At 50.5% G+C, this 21785-nt stretch overlaps 1 protein-coding gene across 2 annotated transcripts in view; it reads right to left on the reverse strand.

The window, feature by feature from the left end:
• Positions 1-21785, reverse strand: part of CACNA1H (calcium voltage-gated channel subunit alpha1 H) — a 160784-nt gene that overhangs the window by 12852 nt on the left and 126147 nt on the right. Inside the window, exons 19-30 of one of the 2 annotated variants that reach the window (XM_032125987.1) lie at positions 21652-21775; positions 21465-21533; positions 21171-21355; positions 19213-19339; positions 18780-18905; positions 18200-18289; positions 17282-17474; positions 9860-10011; positions 8013-8122; positions 7370-7503; positions 6551-6621; positions 274-352 (exon numbers count right to left, since the gene is read on the reverse strand). In XM_032125987.1, coding sequence (XP_031981878.1) covers positions 274-352; positions 6551-6621; positions 7370-7503; positions 8013-8122; positions 9860-10011; positions 17282-17474; positions 18200-18289; positions 18780-18905; positions 19213-19339; positions 21171-21355; positions 21465-21533; positions 21652-21775 — 1460 coding nt within the window. Of the gene's footprint in view, positions 1-273; positions 353-6550; positions 6622-7369; positions 7504-8012; positions 8123-9859; positions 10012-17260; positions 17475-18199; positions 18290-18779; positions 18906-19212; positions 19340-21170; positions 21356-21464; positions 21534-21651; positions 21776-21785 lie in introns of both variants that reach the window. The other variant, XM_032125986.1, reaches the window with a different exon arrangement.

Genomic DNA, 21785 nt, shown 5'->3' on the forward strand with positions numbered 1-21785 from the left:
ATTGAAACAGCAAATAGCTCCTGCACAGCCAAGGGTGGCGTTGGACAAATCCCTAAATGTGTGTGTGTGTGTGTGTGTGTGTTAGACAGGCTCTGCGTTACATCCTCGCGTGTCAGCTGTGACCCTGAGATCAAGAGACAACTTTCATCTTCAGAACATGAGTGTGAAGCTGAGCAAGGCCCAAGAATGAGAGAGAGAGAGCAAAAAGGAAGCAGCCAGATACCAAATAAACATCAACCGGATGAAACGAGCGGTGTCAGGCCCATTACTCACCGAGCTTGCCAAACAATTCCACTCCCAGGGCAGCATAGATAAAAAACAGGAGCATAAAAAGTAGGCCAAGGTTCCCTACCTACACAAGGAGAAAGCAGAACAAGGGTCAGGCAAGTCGAGGTCATGAATGAAATCACTCCATCACATTTTCAACACAAGCAAAGGAGGGTGGCCAGAGGCAAAGCAACTTTCCCTTGGCTTCCAGCACCCTGGTCCCTCTCAGAGCTCTGCTTTAAGGGGCCCAGAGAGGTCTTTGTGTAGGGGAAGGAGCAGAAACGCTCTTGTGGAAAACAGCAGCTTCTCCATCACCCTCTGGAATTTGGCCACCCCAGGGCACCCTGCAGGGCAGGGCTGGTGTGGGACCTGGGGCTCTGGTTTGGGTTTGAGGGGCCTTTCCCTTCTTGGGACTCTGGGACAGCAATAAGCCACAAGAGGAACTAACTGGTTTCCAAAGGTTTCACTGGCATGGAGGGCTGTCAGTGCTCCAGGGAGAGGAGAACTCCCTGAGCCTTTTCCTTTACAGGCACTTCTCAACAACCATTTCCCGGATTTTAGCTTCCTGCGTCCCACAGGATGAGGGAAAAGCCTCATCCCATACACCAACACTGCAGCTCCAGGTGCTGCTGGAGGTGCTCCAAGCCCCCCAAGGCAGCTGAAGGGGGTGACAAGTGCTCTTCACACCACCAGCATCACAGTTCTCCGTGCTGGATTCCATCCCAGCACAGAATCCAAGCCTCCAAAACATCTCCAAGAGCACATTTTTGGTGACTCAGGCAGAGAACACGAAGGGCAGAGTAACCTGACCTGCTACCACCTGCAAGGAACTGCTCACATTCATCTCTCCTGCCACTTTAATTGCTCCTGTTAGCAGCTCGTAACTGAGACAAAGTGAGTTCTCGGCACCACAAGCAGGATTTTATCCCTAAAAAACAAGGAATTAGGAGGTGATCCAGGCAGTCAGGCCCAGGGATTGGTGATCTCTGAGCTGTATTTTAGGGAACTCTTAGTTTTGGGAGAGTTTTGTTCTCTGAAGTGGCCACAACAGCATTGTTGGGTGCTTTGATTTAATTTCGTCAGAGAGTTTATCAGTGTGATATCTGTCACTGTAAAATTAACACAGCTATTGCTGATGAAAGAGGGGAATTTTTATATTAAAGAAATGGGAATATTCCAATCACCCAGTGCAGGCTGTAATTGCTATAAAGCCTAAACTGGCTCTGCAATTTCCCTGACATTATTACCATCCTCCAGGGAATAATAAAGATAAAACAGGGATGTGGATGGCTGGGCTGGATTATCTCATCTGCCTCTGCTGCCTTCTGGAATAGCTTTTCCTACCTCACGTCTGCTGGACCACTGATGGTTTGGGAGACATTAGAAATGAGCAGGCACAAGCACAAACACAGCACGAACGCTGCTGGGGAGGCAAACGAGCAGATAATTACAGGGAATTAAAATAAAAGTGATAAACTTCTAGGCTGAGGTAACAGAAGAGGGTGCTGGATTTTGCTCTAAGCAGCCTGAATATTTTGATGCCTAAGTAATCAGCCTGCAAACGTATGGCACTGATAAAAATCCAAAGAATTTAGGCTAACTTGGAAGTTGTTACCAGGTTATGAGTCAAAGCTGTTATCTGCTTTCAACAGAGAGGAGAGGGAAGAGGGAAGGGAGGAGGAGAAGGAGAAGGAGAAGGAGAAGGAGAAGGAGAAGGAGAAGGAGAAGGAGGAGGAGAAGGAGAAGGAGAAGGAGAAGGAGAAGGAGAAGGAGGCGGGAAGAAGAAAAGGGAAAAGGGAAGAGGGAAAAGGGAAAAGTCCTTCTCAGCCCATGGCCTCCACCAAGGCCTGAGCACAGAGAAGGACCCCAGGCACATTCCCAGGGATGGGCTGAGGAGCAGGAGCGGGGTCAGGGGCTGAGCACAGGGGGGGCAGCCCGTGTGTGTGTCTGTGACCTTGGTGAGTCATCCCAGTCCTGTAACTCCACTGTTCCCCTTTGGAATTCCCTCGGGGATACGTAATTAATGTCTCCAAAGCACTCTTGAGATCTACCGAGACCAGACAAGGAAAAGATGGTGAGTGAATCATGCTGCTGGAAGGAACAGGAGAGGGCAGGAGCTTTTCTCCAAAGGCTGGGCTGGATGCTCCACCAGGAACAGAAATCCAGCTCTGGGCAGCAGCCTCAGCTCTGGCAGCCCCAGCAGGCTCTGAGAAGTGGTTCTGGCTCTGAACAGCTCAGCCCAGGCTCCCTTATCCATCCAACTCCCCCTGACTCAGGCACAGAAAACTCCAGACACCCCCTCTCTCTGGCAGCCAGGGGCTATCCATCATTTCCTGGGAATCCAGTGCCAAGGAGGAGCTGAGGACTGCAGGGAGAGAAGCACAGATGAAGAACATCTCAGAGATGTTGGTGGTGCCCTGAAGACCTCAGAGAAGCCACAAGAGCTGGAGATGCCGGTGAGTATCTGTGATTCCTCCTGGACCTTCCCTCTGGAATGCTGGCTGGCAGCACTGGCCCTGTGATGCTGTGGGGACATGGGCAGAGTCCTCCATCCCCCCCCCGAAGAGCAGGGAGAGCCTCCAGGAGGGGCTGCACTCTCTCCCAGTGTATCCCAGCTGAATCATTGCCCTACCACTGCAAAAGCCCTGGAATAAGCTGCTCGGCTCAAGGGAAGGGGCTTCCCTCTCCACACACCCAGCTGGCTCTGGGAGAGGCACTGATGGAATTTGTGTCTCCTGCTGCCGCACTCCTGAGTGAAGCCACTTCCTCCTGTGCCTCTTCCTGCTCTGACATCCATTGGCATTCCCGGTGTTGATGCACTCAGCTCCCTGAGATGCCTGTCCAGAGCGATTCCTCATCAAATTAAGCTCCTGCCAAGCCTTTCCAAGGCCATGAGTCCTCCCTATCCTCTTCCATCACTCTCCAGCCAAGGCAATAATCCTGGCAGAGGGAAAACACAGCCTAATTCATGCACTGGGCCCAGGAGAAAATGGACACCTCTGCCTGGAAAACAGAGGCCAGCTGTGAGAATTCCCGGATTGGTGGAGAGACACAGCCTTGGAGGGTGAAGTCACCTCAGGCTGACCTGAACAAGGTCCCCTTTCTGTGTCCCCTCAGCCCCATGGAGCCCAGCCCCAGGAGCCAGCAGGATGTTTGTTCCTCTGGAATTCTGTATCGCTGCTCCAGTCCCTCAGGGATCTCTGCAGCACAGCCCACACCTCCCTATCTCCCCAAATCCATCATCCCCAGTGCTGGCTGCTCAGACATTCCCATTCCTGCTCTCTGAGTTCACATCCCTGTGGCTCTCCAGGGGCTGGCAAAGGCAGGTTGTTGTTTTTGCCCCCCAACTGCAGTCGGACAATGCCAGAAAAGCTCTCCAGGAGCTGAAGTTGAGATAAGCCCAGGAATTCCAGCACCAAGAGGAGATAAACTCCAGGACAGGAGCAAACTTCAGGTCCTGCCCTTCAGGGCTCTGCTAGGATGAGGAGTTCTTCACTTTTTTCTTGGCACAGAGTGCCTGTGGGGGCAGTTCCAAGCTTTTGAAGACAAAGAGGAGTCTCTTGTCCAGCCCGCAGGGAATTAATGTGCCATCCACGGATCAAGCGAGACGAGAGAAGGGAAAACAACCCAGATCTTTTGATAGGGAAGTTTCACATCTCATTGGTGTTGGAGGATGGGAATTGGGCTGGATTCCAGTTGTCCTCTCCACCAGGAAGAGCTGTGGCAGCTCAGCGGTGACTGCTGGGGGATTCACTTCCACCGGGAGCACTTTAAACCAAATTTAAATTCCAACTTTCCTACAGAAAGGGTGAGCTTTGGAAAGCTGGGAACGGGAAAAGGGCTGAAGGATCACCATAAACAGGAGGCTTAGAGAGCAGCCTTTGTTTCCAAACCCAACAGCCACCAGACACAGAAGCAAGGAGATAATCAGTGATGGACGAGCGGTGTAATTCATTATCGAGCCTCAGCGAGGACAGAGCTCAGAAAGAAGAGGAAAACACTTGAAGCAGGTCTTCAAAATCTGCTCCACACTGAGAGATTAAAGGAGTTCATTTCTCTCCCTTTCACAAGAGATTATTTTATCTACCACTGCTCCGAAAAGGAGACGTGCTACAAGAAAAAAGCAAGATTACATCCAGTGAACAAACAAACGTGGCTAATTCAGACTGAAAACACTAGATTTTTTTTTAGCAGGAAGAGTAAATAAGAATGTATTCCATCAACAGGGGATGGCTGATTCCCTAACACTTTGAATCCTTAAACCAAGAACCAGGTGTTGGGGTTTTTTTCTGGGATTGAGAGGACATGGAGAAGGTGGGCAGAGAAGGTGCCAGTTTGAGATCATTCCCTGACCATTCTCTCTGTCTCTGTGGCCTCTCCTCAATTTTTTTCCTCTTCTCCATCTCATTTTTTCCAGAGATCAGGTGGAGGAGAAGGTCTCTGACCTGGCAGACGGAGGTTACCACACAAGGAAGGTGCAATAGGAACGGTTTGAAAAGAGCAGCTCAAGCTCAGTCTGAAGTCCCATAAGAGGAGATTAATCCTGTGACAATCTTGGATCAACATGCTATATTCCCCCAAATCTGGGGATAATTGGTTCTCCAAGTGTTACTCAAATTGCTGAATAAAAATCAAATCCAAAGCTGATGAAAATCACCCCCCAAAAATGCAGTGACAGTTCCTTGTCATCGTCAGCCCATAAATGGGCATTCTCCACACACCAGACAAAGAATTCCCCCCCAAACCTTAATGAATAAACATTAAATTAGCTTTTTTTTGTCACTTAGAAGCCACATTCAATGAGGATTTTCCAGCTGTGGTTTTAGGATGCTAATTTAATTAGGCTAGGAACTCATCCCTTGCCTTGGAAATGAAAGCTGCAGCTTTATGAAGAGTGATGGTTGTCAGAGAGCTCTTCCTAAAATCCCCTTCTCATTTTCCCAGCTCCACTGGAGGCCAAAGTGGCATTTTTTTATCTGCACGAGATCTGCTCGGAATATCCCTGGGGTCTTCCCTTTGCAAGAGACCTCGCCTGGAATGCAAACTGCAAGAACACCCCAAGGAAGCCAAAAGCCTGGCCTGGAGCCACCCTATTGTTTGTATGGGGGAAGAGAAAACAAGGAGGGAGAGAAAATATGGTCTGTGGTCACGGGGCTTTGTAAATTAAAAACCAGACACAAATGCAAGGATTCCATGAAATGCCAGCCTGGGGGTCAGGCTGGTGAATCCCTGCTTTAGTCTCAGCCGAAATCCTTCAGATCTGCAGAGCAAAGGGCAAATCCTCAGATTAGAAACATCTTCATGGCAATGATGAAGAGCAAAGCAAAGGGGTCTTTCCAAGGTAAAAAGATTCCCTGTTTTCCAGTTCTCTTGGAACTGGATCATGGTTCTTGGATCGTGGGTTGCTCTGTACTTAGGAACTGAGTCCCAGGGTGGTTTTGGGTATGTTTGCTCCCGATTCTCTTGTGGCCACTTGTCCTCTGCAGGAGACTCGCACACGGTGTCTGCCCTTGGCTGCTCCTGGGATCCAGGGAATCGGAATGTGCAGGCAGCTGCGTTAACCCCAAACATGGAAAGCTCCGAGCTCACACAAGCACACCCACAAACGAGCAGAACACACCTTAAAAAGGGTAAGATTTAAAAGATTTTAAAAAACCCTCAACACCTTGGAATTCTGATGGAGGACTGAAAGCCAGCAAAAAGTTTCTTTCCTTCTTTTCTCAAATAAACAGATCCATAAAAAAGCAGTCCCAGGAAGTGAACACTTGAGGGATCCTATCAAATATCAGTCTGAGTCTGGCAGAGGTGCTGCTCCTCTTGCAGCTCAGGAGAGTTTGGTGATTGGAGACCCCAAATCAAGATTTTAACCCTCAGAAGCATCTCCCCAGTTTGCCTTTCCGAGGCTGCAGCTCGTCTGTCAGTAATTGTGGTTGTTCCTGCCTCCCAAACAAAACTCCTGAGTTGGAAGCTCCCAGTCTGCTCCCAGTGCTTTCTCCAACATCCTTCTCTGTCTATCCTGGCATTTCCCAAACTTGCCAGTGAAATGTGGGGTTCATTGGAGCTCTGCCTACAGGAGTTTGCTCTCTGGGAACTCTTTTCCCATCATTTTGGTTCTCCCATCAAACACGCTCCAGGATGAACCGTGCAAAACTCCGCTCCCAAGGCCTGGAGAAAGCTGAGACCCTCCCCAGGTGGCTTCCAGAGGCCACCAAACAAGGAGCCCCAAAGGCACTTGTGTTCCCAAGGGGGACACCCTGGGCATGGAGGAATTTTGGGGGCTTACCTGGGGCAGGGCTTGCACCACCGTGTCCAGCAGAGCTCTCATGCCCGTGGCCATTTTCAGCAGTTTCAGCACTGAAATGAAGAGCAAATCCTGCTCAGCAGGGCTGGGGAATATTGCAGGGAAAATGCATGAAGGAAATCCAGGTTCAGGTCTGGCAGGGAGGGTTTCAATCTCTCTTACAGCCGTTTATCCACGTGGGGAGTTCTCTGCATCCCTGCGGGACTGAGCATCCCACTGTCAGACCCAAGGGGAATGGATTCCCACTGCCAAAGGGCAGGGCTGTGGGATATTGGGAAGGAATTCCTCCCTGGGAGGGTGCTGAGGCCCTGGCACAGGGTGCCCAGAGAAGCTGTGGCTGTCCCTGGACCCCTGGAAGTGCCCAAGGCCAGGCTGGATGGGGCTTCGAGCAGCCTGGGACAGTGGAAGGTGTTGGAGTTGGAACTGGATGGGCTTTAAGGTCCCTTCCCACCCAACCCATTCTGGGATTCTATGAAAATGGACAAAAACCTGCAAGAACTTCAATGTGGGCAGGCAGGAAAATGGGAGAGGGATGGGGAGCCACCTCATCAGTGAAGAACATCTTCCCAAGCTCCAAATGCCATTGCTTCCCACTCTGCTCTGGACCAGTATAAAAAGTCTGTGATCCAGGGCTGGAATCAGAATCCAACCGAGGATGCCACTGGAAAACCCCATGGAAACCCCAGCTTGTCTCTGAGCTGGCATCTCATGTTCCCCACTGGAGCTGAACCAGCAGGGTGTGAAGGATGAACGTCCAAAGGGTTTCCTGGGGTGGCTGGAGATCCCGGGAGCAGGACACACCTCTGGCTATCCTGAGCACCCTCATGATCCGGATTATGGTGGGATTGATGGGAAGCGCAGCATTCATCTCGATCTCCTCCAGCGTGATCCCCACGATTGACAGGAGAACTATGGCCAAGTCCAGCTGATTCCACCTACCAAGAGAGGAAGGACACACAAAATACAAATGATACATGGATAGACGTCCAGGAGGAGGGAATTTTATGTTAATAACAGGCACCAGCAGATCCCAAGTGCATCTCCTCATTCCCATCTGGGCCCATGAATTTTAGGTGGTACAAAACCAGCTCAGAGCAGCTGGCACAGACATCCTGTGAGCCACAAAATCTGGGAAGTGACAGGGAGCTGACTGGGAAGTGTTTCTGACCTCTGCGCTGAGCTGGTCAGGCCTCGTGGAAAGGGAGGTACTGGGGGAAAAGATGCTTTTGGAATTTTGGGAGATTTCCAGAACTCCTCCTGCAAAGCCCAGCCAGCAGTTCTTAGGATTTCTAGCTCTTACACTACAAAGTCTGCACGCACAGAGAGCAGCCCTGGGCTCTTCCTGTGCCACCACAGCGATGCTGCATCTCACCAGCATCTGGCCCTGAAAGTGGGTCAATCCAGCCCCGAATCCCAAATCCACAGGGGTTCAAAGTGATCCCACCTGTCCTTAAAGAACCTCCGGAAACCAAAGGCCACCAACTTCAGGAGCGCCTCGAACACAAAGACGATGGTGAACACGTAGTTGCAGTACTTGAGGGCTTCATCTAGGGACTGAAAAGAGAGATCTCAGTTAGGCCAGCCCAGTTAGGCCGGCCCAGCTATCCTTTCCTAGACCACCCCCTAGACTGGCAGGGAGCAGGGTGAGGGAAGCACAGAAATATCAGGAATTGAGTTGTAAAGGCTGGCAGAGCTCACTAAATCACCCAGCAGAACTCAAATAAAGGCTCAGCCCCTGAGTCAAAGAAAACTCTCCGAAGTACCAAGATTAGTTCTGCTAAAAGTGTCAGGTTCAAGCTCAGTGCACAAACTGGGCCAGACACAAAAACTTCACCCCTTCCCTATCTCCTGAAGATTCCTGGGTCTGAAGTGCCCAGCCTTGGGGAGAACAAAAGCCTCGATGGATCATTTCTTGATTCCAGCCCTCAGGACAAAGGCTTTGCTTAAAAAGCTCAGAAAAATAAATAAACCTTGGAGATGGATTAAACCTTTCCTTCTTGAAAAATGGGACATCTCCAGAGCTGGGCAAAGCGTGTCCATATTTGGTGCAACGTTCCCGCTCTCCACGGAGCCGCTCTCGGAAGTCAGGAATCCGCAGTGTTTATACTTGAGGATGATGAGTGTTTATAATGGATTTCATTGGAGCTCTGGGCCAACAATAGCAAAGGAATCTTGTGGGGCCTTAAAATAGAGAACTGGGGAGGAACTGGGGACAGGAGGCAGCGAAGGGGAATTTAGCTCAGTGTAGCACAGGACTCTGCATTTCCACTAAAAAATGGGAATTACGAGCATCGAACCAGACAAATTTGGAAATAAACGCAACAGAGGAGTCTGCAAAGCAGCTCCAAGGAAGCCCCAGGGCACAGGAAAGCTCTTTTTGTCCCCTTTGTGTGATGCCTGGGCTTTGCTGACCCCACACACACAGCGGGGTCACCAGGGCATGGCCACGCCCCAAATTTTGGGACTCAAGAGCTGAAAGTTTCTTCGGTGTTGGCAACAATTCCTATTTTTGTTCCAGGACCTGAAATAAAATGGCAGCTTAAAAACCATGGGACAACTTCCTATTCCATCCAAAGCCTGAGCCTGACTTCTGCCATCATTTGTGACTGCTTGCATTTGGATTTACAACTTGGTGTTAAGTGAACGTAAACCAGGTGTAAATAAGACCTCATGTGGATAAACAACATTTCCATGGGAAACAAAGGAATTTTCCTGCTGTAAAACACACACACACACACACACGTTACCCTCTGGCTCAGCATCCAGGAGGCATTTGCAGGTTACCATGGAATGCTGGAAAAGGAAATGCTGAGCCAGAGCTTCATCAGTGATAATGAAATGGAAAATTTATATATGGACAGCCCCCATGATTTATGTCCAAGGCGTTCTGAGGGGAGAATGATTTTATAATATATAAAAAAAGGGAGGATTGGACTTTTAAATTGTTTTTTTCTAACTTCATTGAGGAAAAGAAACGCTCTGCATGCAGTAACTCCAAGTTTATATCTGCTAATGGAATGTCCTAAAACCCTGGACTGCTCTCCAGTTTGAAGGCTCACTCGTCTGGGATCAGGAGAGGAAATATTTGGATTGGTCTTTTCCTGGTAAAAGCTTAATTCACTCTCCATTAGCGGGGGGTTTTTACCCAAAGCAGGGAAATCAAGATTTTCCCTGAAGCAAGCGACTCCTGAACGGCAGAGCTGGATCAGAATGCCGAGGCTTTCCAAGAACTGGGAACAGCCCCGTGGCTGCTTGGATCCCAAGGGAGCCGTGCTGAGCGGCAGCTCCTACCTTGGGCTGGTTGTAGTGCTCCATGGACATGGTGATGACGTTGACGCCGATGATGAAGGTGATGAAGAGGTCGAGGTAGTGGCTGGTGCACAGGCTGTGGATGTATCTCCGCGCCGGCGAGTAGTCGGCGTAGTAGGGCCGGCGCTGGGCTTCTGCAGGGGACACAAAGGGCACCAGTGAGCCACGAGTGCTGCAGGGCTGGTGGCCACCACCACGTGGCCTGAGGGTCATCTCCCACCTGGACACAGGGTGGAGAATGGAGCTGAGCAAACCGTGGGAAGCGGTCGAGTGATTCCTGAGTGATTCTGCCTCCCAGGACTGCCCCGGTGGGGTTTTTGGGATGAGCCCACTCTGGTGCCAGCCAGGTCCTTCCCTCTGCCCTCCCCTCATGGAATGGGAAGCAGGCAGGGGGAGGAGCAGGATGGACACGGGACCCAAAGCCAAGGGAAGAGCTTCAAACCCAGCGAAGCTTCAGCTGCAGGTGAGGCCAAAGCTTCGGGCAGGACTCATCTCTCCCAGTCCTGCTGGTGCCAGGCATATTCCAGGTGGGAGAAGAACATGCCCTGAGCTCAGCTTGAGTGCCAGGAGGTTTTTGGGGCGTTTGGAAGGCCTGAGGAAAAGCAGCAGTGCCGTGGCAGGGCATTCCTGAGGGTTGGGAGACACAGGACACGGCCACAAAGCGCTTGGCTCTGCCAGGACAACCAGCACAAGCTTGTCTGGAAACAGAAATATAAATTTCTATTTATAAAATAGATCATTAAACAATATATCCAGGGCTCAGGGCACAGCTGCATCTAAAACCATTCAGAACCACGTGAATTTTACATCTCTGCCTCTGGTTGTGATCCCTCCTTTTTTTTCCTCTTTGAAATGGGGGAATTTCTGCCTGTGACCAAATTCCTGGGGCTGCTCCAAGGAGAGTGTTTGGACCCCAGGACTGTATTTACTGCGTGTGTCTGTCTCAAATGAAACTGTGACCACAGGGATGGCCGTGGGCACTGGATGGAGTCAAATTCCTTTCCAAGTGAAGCAATGTAAATATTCCGAGTTTACACAAGGCCAAGGCAGCATTGCTGTGGATTTTACAAGTGGAAGAGACACTGAGGCCGCACCAAGTCAGAGCAGGATTGTTCTTAACAGCGAATATTTTGCAAATATTTCATCAAATTCAGCTTTAAATGCATGAAAAGCTCAGAAGAAGTTGCTTCACCTTGAAAATAAGGAGGGAAATCAGTTTGGAAGTACTCAGTGCCCTCCTGAAATTCATCTCCCACTCCTCTCATCCTGCTAATACCTTTCAGATGGAAGGACTCTTGAAACGTGGGAGATTTTTTGTGCTGCAACTGATGCCAGATTAAAATCCAAAACTTTGAAATTAGTTGGATAAAGGGAAGCAGAATCTGCAGCTCTCTTTCAACTACATTTTTTTTTCCTGGCAGTTAAAAGTACAGTGGAGGCATTTAAAAAACATTTCCTCCTGACCAGGGTCACCAAGGCTTGGGGTTTTTTTCTGCTAAGGGGTGTGGAAAAACAAGATGAAAACAACCAGAGTTGGTTTTGAATACTTTTTTTTTTTTTCTCTTGCTTTCATGTGCTTAATCCTACGAGTCATCTTGGACTGCTGGGGCTGTCTCTGCTACTGAGCTCAGCCTGCCTGCAAAATAATAACAAAACCATTGCATTGTAATATTTATTTCAGCCCAGACGAGGTGCTTTCATGTGTGTTCAGCATTACAACATCCTTGTACTTTTTTTTTTTTTTTTTCATTTTTTAGGGAATGTCTTCTTGGGAGTGCAAATCATCAACTCCTTGGGAGGTCTGAGAAGACCCTTAAATGTTATATTTATTACTGATGAATGGTTGATGAATGGATTTCAGGACGTGAGCAGGGATGCGTTGGCAGCACGTAAGGAAAAGAGGTTGCAGGTGGCTTTAACCACCCCTCACCTGCCCAAATGCCCGATTTATTCACTATTCAGCAAAAGATCAGGTGTCTGTTCTACTTTATAAACCAATTACGTACGTAGAATCACAAGAAGACATTTTCCACTGTCAGGCACTGAACTGAAAACCTCCTGAATTTCCTGGCAGCAACACAGCTCCTTCTTTGCATGGGCTGGAGAGGAGAAAACCAAGGAGCAAGCAGCCAGCCCTAAAGGTGGGTCTGTCCTACAGCACAGAGGTCTCTCAGCACTGCCCGGGCCTGCCCAAATTCCTGCTGGGACACCTTGGGACAGGCTTAACCTGAGGGAGCTCTAGGAGAAGCCTGGCTGCTTTAGGATGCACACAGCCCAAAGCTTAAGGGACAGGAAGGAAACTCCCCCGGGGGACACATGCAAGGACGGTGGGGATGGAGGTGACAGAGGTGACAATACCCACATGCAGCAGGGCCATGCTCAGGAAGACCCCATGCAGTGTCCACTCGAGGAGATGCTGCCCATGCCAGGCTGGAGAAGGGAGCTGGCATGTGCCCGAGGAGCCAGGGCTGGACTGGGAGATCCCGGGAAGGCAGAGGGGTTGCAGCAGGGTGGGAGCAGTGGGAGAGCAGCCCCACAGCTCTGGCAGAAGGAAGTTGCAGAGCTCCAGAGCCTCAGGTCGTTCCCAATCCCTTCAGGGTTCCCTTCGGGAAGTTTTACCTCTGTTGACAGCACAGAAGGGGCTCTGAGCTCCTCTCAAGTCACATTTTTAACTCTTAGAGGGAATTTTAAGTCCCCAGATTGTGTTGAGGGTTCACTGCACACACCCTGACTGCTGCTGGCACAACCAGAGCCGTGGGATCTGCAGGAGAACCTGGATGAGGAGGATGCTGCTCCGTGGGATGTGGGCGCAGCAACCAGGGGCCACCTGATCCATTATTAATCCCAGCAGGCAAAACACGACCTGTGCCTTGGTTTCTCTGGGAAAATGGTTTTTGGGATGAGACTCCCATCAGCCAACTGGCAGATTTCTGTCATCATGGAATCATGGAATGGGTTGGGTGGGAAGGGACCTTAAAGCCCATCCCATGCCACCTCCCTGCCATGGGCAGGGACACCTCCCACTGTCCTAGGCTGCTCTAAGCCCCGTCCAGCCTGGCCTTGGGCACTTGCAGGGATCCAGGAGCAGCCCCAGCTTCTCTGGGAATCTGTACCAGGACCTCCCCACCCTCACAGGGAACAATTCCTTCCCAAAATCCCATCTACCCCTGCCCTCAGGCAGTGGGAAGCCATTCCCCTTGTCCTGGCACTCCATGCTCTATAAATGCTCCCTCTCCATCAAACACAGACAAGTTTCCCTTCAGCCGCTGGTTCGAACTGGTGGAAACACAGCAGGGAAAAAAGAAACCATCAAACAGATGAAAAACAGGAAAATCCCAGCCCTTCCTCCCCCCACTTTTAGATGCTGGCTAATGCTTGAATCTCACCTCTCTGCAGAGTATTTAAACTTTGCTTGTGGTTCTGCTGACATGAAAATTAATGAAGCACCATCCCCTGGCTTAAAAGCATTTTTAGTTGGCATTACAATCCCCAGCTCCAGCTCCTCCATTACAACGCTCTGCATGAAACATTAGAAAGCCCTAATGGGGTTATTCATGCCTGGAACAGAGCAGCTCTGTACCTGCAGCTGCCTGGAAAAATAAGCAGCAGGGTTGGATAATTCCCTGCTTGGAAACTCTGAACACTCAGGGATACAGCACCCAAAACTGGAGCTCCAGCTCAAATGTTTCTGGTGAATACAGAGAGGGTTGTGGCACTGAGGGGGTGCTTAAATTGGAATATCAGCGTGTGCCACCCTCTAGAGAAAGGTTTGCAGTCACTGCTCTGAAAGGCGCCTCTGCCGGGGCTTAAAACGGCCTCGTCCTTCCACAATTCCCAGCTCTGTTGGGAAGAGCCTCTGAGGAACAGATTTGTGGCCACTCTCCTCTCATAGAGAGGAAATGGGGAAAAAGTATATCTGAATTCTCAGTTTTTGGGGTCTTCCCAAAGGGACACCACTGGAAGGCACTCTGCTCCCAGCTACAGCCTTCCCTGGGCTGGGATTCTGGGATTTCCAGCTCTTCCTGCTCTGCTTTCAGCCCCCAGTGTCACCCAGACCCCCCTGCAGCCTTTGAAGTGCAGAGCTGACCTGACACAGCAGATCCACGAGGGCTGGATTTGGCCCTGGATCCCAAAAGCAGAGGAGATCAAGCTGATCCACGTGTTTTTAATCAAAACCTTAACTCTGGGGAGGCTGCTTTCAGTCTGTGTCTTCTGAGAAGCTCATTAAAAGGCTGAGAGCAGCAGGATTGTTAAATTACACTTGGATATAATGGATGGAGCAGGGACTGCATCAGGAAAAATATTCTGGTTTATCTTGAATTTTTTTTCCCTTCACATAAAAAAGTTCACGGAGCAGTTCTGCCTTTAAAACCACATCAAATGCATTTCTCAGTGTCCTCACCCCCTGCCCTCCGCTCTCCTTGAGCACAGTGAACCTGCAGCCAATCCCTTCAGCAAAGTGGCCCTTGGATGGGAAAGAGGAAATGTTTTGGAAAGGTCTGAGGTGGTGACAGCAGAGAATTGGGCTGAGAGGGACTTTCCTGCTGAAAAATCCCCCCAAAGCAGGTGATGAGTCCCCATCCCACCTGAGAAGGAGCTGGGTCCTGCTGCAGGGCTGTGTTCTCCATGGAGCAATCCCTCTGCCGGGCTCCAAATCCTGGATTCATCTTGGGATTGGTGCCCAGATCACCCAGCTGAGGTTTATCCCATTCCTAGGGCTGTGTTCTCCATGGAGCAATCCCTCTGCTGGGTTCCCAGGCTCCAAATCCTGGATTCATCTTGGGATTGGTGCCCAGATCACCCAGCTGAGGTTTATCCCATTCCCAGCCCCGATCCCAGCCTGCCACAGCTCTGTGGTGCATTTCTGTGTGTGCAGGTAGGGACAGACCCCCCAGCCCCCAGTCCCCAGGGGACATCACAGACAGGGGACAGGGACAGGACACACAGACAAGGTGCCAGGCAGACAGCGAGCCCAGAGGGTGCATTTGTGGCCTAAATCTTGCTCCTCTCCTGGTCTCTCCAATGCTGGGAATGGTGACTGAGTTAAAAGCAGGGATCTTTGTCAGCCTTCCCACAGTCCTCACTCCTCTCCCTGGGCTGACCAGGCTCTCTCCTGCTGTTCCACAGGGGTGGCACAGAGCGCTGGGACACATGGAAGCGGTGGAAGGGACACATGGAAGCAGAGGAAGCTGCCAGCTGCTGTCACCATGCAGATCCCACAGCTCCACGAGCACACACACACCCCACAGCCACAGCTCACATCTTTCTGAGTCTGCCACGGTTTTTTCATCAAATCCATCGTCTTTGAAATCCCCCAGGAGGTGCAAACCCCTCCCAATTGAAACAAAAAAGAATCCCTTAAAATGGAAACAGCAATCTTCCCAAATGTGTACCAGATATTTGGGTTCACCTTGTTAACAACTCCAGTCTGGATGCCAAGCTGTACCTGCAGGTAGAGCCAGACAATTTCAGGGAACCTTCTGGAAGCCCAGCACATGGCCAAATGTTTCACTCCTCAGCTGCTGTATTGACTTGATCCCCTTCCAGAAATCTGTCCTCCTCCCTGTGTGCTCTCCGTGAAATGTTACAACCCTCATCTGTGCAATGGCTGCTCTGAAATAGCTCCTTGGAGGTGGTGGATAAAGAGGGACAATGTCACAGTGTCCATCACTTTGACAAGGACTGGCTGTTTTTTTGGTGTCTGAGCTGTGGAGTCACAGCCAGGCTTTAATAAGATTTATTTCCTAATCAGGAACTGAGCTGTGCCTCCATACCTGTGCCCCTGTTTTCTCTGAGGATGCTTAAAATTGCTTTATTTTTTAAAATGTCATATAAACTTTGAGTTTATCTGAATGTCTTTGAGGTCAGCACTTTGGAGCAGAAGCTGCACAAGGAGGACCCTGGGGAGCCTGTGACTGATTTCCCTGTGCTGGAAATGCTGCCTTCAGGATTTCCACCCTCAGACTCCCAAAGCAAAATGGGAAAAGGGGAAGGAAATTGCATTTGAACTCTTTGAAATCTCTGGAGAGAGTCAGTGTCTGCTTGAGCTGGATTTCATTGTAAGCCAGGCACTGAACTCACAACTGGCCAAAATGAAATGGGCTTGGCTCTCCCTGTGGGGACAACGGTGCCACCATTTAGTGCTGAGGTGTCCCCTGGCTCTAACAAAGAGCACCAGAGGAGCAGGAGAGGGGCTGTGAGGGACACAGCTCCTGCCTCAGGCCTGGACGGATGCAGGGAATGGGATGGGGTTTCTCCCAGCAAAGCCTGTGCCTGCTGTGTCCTTGGAGCTGGGCTGTTCTTCCAGCTGGAAATGGATATCCATGGCTTGATGTTTGGGAGACAACAATTTGTCACAGTATTGGGTCCTTCCAGGAGATGACACAGCCAGGCAGAGTCACAGCACTGCTGCAGCAAACAGGGCCCAAAAAGCTCAGCCTTACCCCTGACTAAGCTCAGCTTTGATCTCAGTGGCCAGGTTTCCTCACTCCTCAAAAATGCCTGGCAGGCTATCCCTGCTCACTAAAGCTTGTGGGAAAGCTGTGGCTGCTTTCCTGGCACCTTTCCTGGGAATACCCACTCGATGCTAAAGGCAGCTGGTCCCAGGTGCAGCCTCCCCGGGGGAGGTGGCAATGAACAGGTTTGGGGCAGGAAAGGAGCACAGGCTCAGGTGGTTTTTGGGTTTGACAGTCCCTGCTAGATCCACCGAGAAGGAAATTTTGGCTAAAGGCCTTTTGTTGCACCCTAATGGCCCTGCCCCTGGCCAGTGTTCCAAGGACAAAAGGAGTCCCGGGAGTGAGTCCCAGCCTGGAATGGGACAAGCATCTCTTGTCATGGACACCTCCCCGAGAGGAATTGTCCCTCCAGCCCCAGCCCGGGGCTGCCCTGCTGTCCCCAGGCCGTGGCTCTGCCCATGCCCCCATGCAGTGTCCGTGGCATGCGGGGCCATGCTCCAGGACTCCCAAACAGCATCGCTGCTGTTTTATCTGAGAAAAGAACTCACAAATCAAACCCCGCCACCACCCTCAGATGCAAGCGGCGCGTTAAGGCACGGAGGAGCCTCAGAGTGGCCTCCAGGCGCAGGGGAAGCATTGAAGCTGTTCACCCCTGTGTCCCTCGGTGCTGGGGACACTGTGGCCTTGCAGAGAGGACTCTGCTGGAGGGGGATTTTCTCCCCAGCCAGGTGAACAGGTATCGCTTCCCATCAGCTCATCCAGGACAATCCCAGGGCATCGCCAGCCCGCGGCTTAAGGCACCGCCAAAGAGGTAACGAAGCAACACAACCTCCTGGACCCCAACAAAAAAAACCAAAGGAGAAGGAAATCTTGCTTTGGGAGCAGGCAGGGCTCAGAAAGATTTTGGTTTGTAAGGCACTCTACCGACCAGACAGGTACATCTCCTTACTCCTGCGCTTTTTCTCCAGGCGGCGGAGCCGCTTCTCCTCCCGGCGCCGCGCCTCCTCCGCCTCCTGGTGCTGCCGGCACTTGTGGAAGTTCTCCACCACCACCCCCACGAACATGTTGAGCACGAAGAAGCTGACGATGAGCAGGAAGGAGATGAAGTAGAGCAGCATCCAAGGGTTGTGGTTCTGGATGGGCTGGGGGTGGTAAGAACAAGGGAGAAGCGGCACAGGCAAGGTGGGTTAAATCAGGTTTTTGGGTGCTCTGGAGCAATGAGTTGTGTGGGGAGGAGGAGAGGACTGGGAAGAGATTTCTCCCAAAGCATTTTCCTCTCCTTCACCTTCTCACTGGCTACAATTCACTTCTGGTGTAAAGCCCACTCTAAACTGCCTTACAGGATTTAATTATTTTGGTATCTATTTCACACAGCTTCAGATAAATCTCAGTGGATGAGCATCATCCCACCAGCAAGATCGTTTCAGCTAAAGACAGGCTCCAGATTTTTAATTTTTCAGATGTGGGCTCTTGGTTAATGTTTCTCAGTTGTTACCAGATCTTCAGAAGTGGGGGAAATTAGGTCCAAAGTGTTACTGTGGCTCCGTGTGGGTCCTACTCATGGGAGACTTGACTTCCCACGGAAAATGCCACCTAACTCAAAAACTGAATGTCTCTTGCACAACACTTCTGGTGGTTTCCCATCCTCAAATACCCTCATTCTAATTCAAAACCCCATTAGACCTTGCCTGTACTACAGCCACTGGAAAAGCAACTCCAAGGAGTGGAAAACTTTGGCAGCTCAATGGGTAACTGGGACCTCGAGGAGGTTCTACAGCTCTGCTCCTTCCTGAGACTTGAAAAACCCTGGATCGCCCAGGCCTGAGGCTCGAGAGAGCAGCACAGCTGGGCTCTGCAGGACAGGTACCTGTTGGTCAATGCCCACGGCGTCCAGCCCATCGTACATGATGTTCACCCAGCCATCCTTGGAGGAGAGGACAAACAGGGACATCAGGGCCTGGAAAACGGACAGAAGAGGTTGGTCTTGCCTTTCTTTCCAGAGAGGAAACTCCCAGCTCCTCCTGTGGCCTGGCCTGCTTTTCAGCCAGAAGGAAGCACCTTATTTTCTTCATTTGCAAACAGAATAGCAAGAAATCGCGAGGCTAAAAGGGGCAGCTGAGGGGTTGCATCCCAGAGCAGTGGCTTCAGGACAACACTCCTGAAAACAACGAACTGCACAACCTCAGCAAGAGACCAAGTGTTGATCTGATCCATTTTTAGTCATTTAGAGCAAAAGACAGAGATTTCCAGATAAAGTCATAGAATGACTGAGGATGGAAAAGAACTCTAAGATCACCACGTGCAAGTATCAACCCATTGATAGATGATTGCAACACTAATTCTGGAAAATTCCTATGATGGAGTCTCCACGCCCTCCTGAAGCCACACATTTTAAGTGTACATTCATGAAAAGCTGGCCCTGAAAATCCCTGCAGGGAGGACTTTACCTGCCCCAAATTGTCGAAGTTGTACTTCCTCCGGACCCATTTGTAGTGAGCGTTGGTGCAGTCGGCCTTCGTGGTGATGTTTTTGACATCAGGGCCATCACAGTAGTAGAACTTGCCTTTAAAAAGCTGCATTTGAGAACACAAATTAAAAAAAAAAAATGAACAAAACCCAAGCAGCTTTAAAAAGTCTGATTTATCTTTCATTCCTTTAGAGGAGTTCATCATTAGGTTCATCTCCTAATCCTGAGATCCTTGCTGGGAGCAGGTGCCAACCCCACCCTTTCTCCTAAAGCCTGGCTCTTCTTCCCCAGCTGAAATCTTCCTTTGGAGGTATTTCAGCTCATTATTTCCACCTCAACCCAGCAGGTGAGAAAAGCAGCTTCTCTTCCGCAGCAGTTGCTTAGAGGCAGCCACGGGGAGGGAAATACTCTACCTGGACCCCTAAAATCCCAAAGATGATGAAGAAAGCACAGCAGATGAGAACAATATTCCCAATAGGCCTCAAGGAGGAGATCAAGGTTTCCACCACCAGCTTCAGACCTGGGGCTCTGCTGATGACTCTGGAAAAAAAAACGACAAGACAACGAAGCTTTTAATTGTTCTGTTATCACCGAGCTGCTTCTTGTCTGCTCTCTGAAGCTGGCACAACCCTCCTCCACCTGCAGGCAGCACTCAGAGACAATCAGGGACTTCTTCAGACCACCAGAACGTTCCCAGTCACGTCAGATGGAATCCAAGGAGTGACAGCTGGGCAGAGTGAGGAGGGGAGACTCCCTATGGGCAGGATCTCAGAGTTCCCCTGCTGGGGTGTTTGTACCTCAGTCCAGGGGAGTGATCCCTGCAAGGGCTCTGATCCCAGCCCAGGGACACAGGCAGGATCCTCCTTCCTCTCCCAACATGTGAACAGCTTCCCAGCAGGACTGGAGAGCATGTCTGGTGCTCCTTCTGCAGTAGTGGCCATGACAACTTCCCAAACAGAGTAATTCCAATTTGTTTCCTAATGAGTTCCTGAACTGGCTCGTAGCTAACAGGAGCCTGTGATCAACAGCTCCACAGCCAAAGGGTCAATCCCATTGGGAAGCAGCTTCCTGGTGTGCTCTGAGGCAGGTTTTGGGTGTTATGAAGAACAAGAGCGTTGCTTTCCTGGAGGAGAGCCTGGGGAATGCACTGCTGTCCCCTGAGATGTGTGAGTGGAACCAGCCCAAGCCAAGCTTTCCTGGGAAGGGCGAGGTGGGAGTTTTGCCTGGAGAACATCAAAGCTGTTTTTAGGAGGGGCCTGTGGAGGGTGAGTCCTTGCAGGGAGCTGCAGCTCACACCGATGATGATGCCTTGTGCCTGCCAAGCCCAGAGAAAAGAGTTTTGTGCTGCAGCATTTCCACAGGGTCTTGTTTGAGAGAAATCATGTGGAGACTGAACTGCACCTCCAAAGTGTTAGGAATGGTCCCTGGAGCCATCCTGTGCCGTGGTGAGAGGTGATGAATTCCTTTCTATTCATAGGATCTGGCCTAGTTATTCTCAAAGACCAATTCCCTCTTTCCTACTTCCCTTTCCTTATGAACTGCCTGTGCCCTCAATTCTGTTCCCACTTATGTGGGTCACACAGGGTCACTTGTCCAGGGTGTCCTGGGGACCCTGATGCCACCAGCAGAACAGAGAGGAGCCAGAAACACCGACTAACTTGTCACTAAGGTGGCACAGAGCACAAAGAGCTGTTATTCTTGAGGTCTAAAAGATTCCCTCTTCCTATCACTCCCACAAGCACAGCTTTGTCCCAGAAAGTTCACGGGTTTTTGGAGGTGACTGTCTCATTCCCCTGAAATTTCAGTAAAAAAAGGCTCCTGGTTCTTGCCAAGCAGGACAAAACCACAACAGGAGCTGATACAACCCCCCCAAGCATTCTCACTCTTTGTTATTGCACAATCACAACCAAAACACAAATGAACTTTACTCCTGTTCCCAAACACCGAAGCTCTGCCCTCCTCTGCCTTGCTCAGGGAGGAGCTGCTTTGCAGGGATGTTTGGCAGGCTCAGGAGAGCAGGGAAGGATGCTGGAGCTTATCAAATCCTCATCAGCACCTGTTCAACTGCAAAATCCTCTTTGCTGGAGAATGCCTGGGAGGTTGTGCAGCTGAAGGAGGAGCCAGAGTGATTTGGAAAGGGCTGATAAAAATGCAGTGTGGAGGAGGCTCTGACTGCACTCACTCCAAACTCCAGCCGCTTGTATCCAAGCTGGAGAAGATGAATTGGAATTCATTTCACTGTTTTCAAACAGTTTCTCACTGAGTTTAGAGCTCCCCAAAGATGCTCCTACCCGTGCTGTATTTCAGTTTTTTCGTCTTGTTAAGCAAGACCTTGTGCATTTCCCCCACGCTCTGATTTATCAGCGCGTACCGCAGAGGTCTCAGGGTCCGCAGAAGCCTCAACACACGGAGGACTCCCAGGATTTTGGCTCCTCCTGCTGATGCCATGGACACAATGATGTCAATGATGGATACAAAGACCAGGACTCCATCCAGGACGTTCCAGCTGCTCTGCAGGTAGGTGTTCTCCCCAGAGAAAAAGCCAAGGGCCACCACCTGCAGCCAGGAGAAGGGAGACATTGAAATCTTCACCCAGATCGTAACTCTGGCACGGGCTGGTCTTTGCCAGAATTTGCTCTGAGCCATGGGATGGAGTTCTAATTACCTTAACCATCATTTCAGCCACAAAGATGGCCGTGAAGATGTAATTAGAGACACTCAGGAATATCCTTTCCTGGAAAACACAGAACAACAAAGAGAGGCAAGTTAGAAACCCAACATTTATCTTGCAGGGTCTGGTCCTGAGGAGATGAAGACCTGGATGGTGGCTGGAGGAAGGAAATGCCTCTCACCGTGCTCAGGGGGTCGATGTCTGGTCTCTCCAGAGCTATGGTGATGCAGTTGAGGAAGATAAAGACCAGCACCACGTGGTCAAACATTTTGTGGGCAATGACCTTCTGGCACATCACTCGGAACCTGCAGCAAG

Source organism: Corvus moneduloides, chromosome 16, assembly GCF_009650955.1.
Source record: "Corvus moneduloides isolate bCorMon1 chromosome 16, bCorMon1.pri, whole genome shotgun sequence".
Taxonomy (NCBI): Eukaryota; Metazoa; Chordata; class Aves; order Passeriformes; family Corvidae; genus Corvus; species Corvus moneduloides.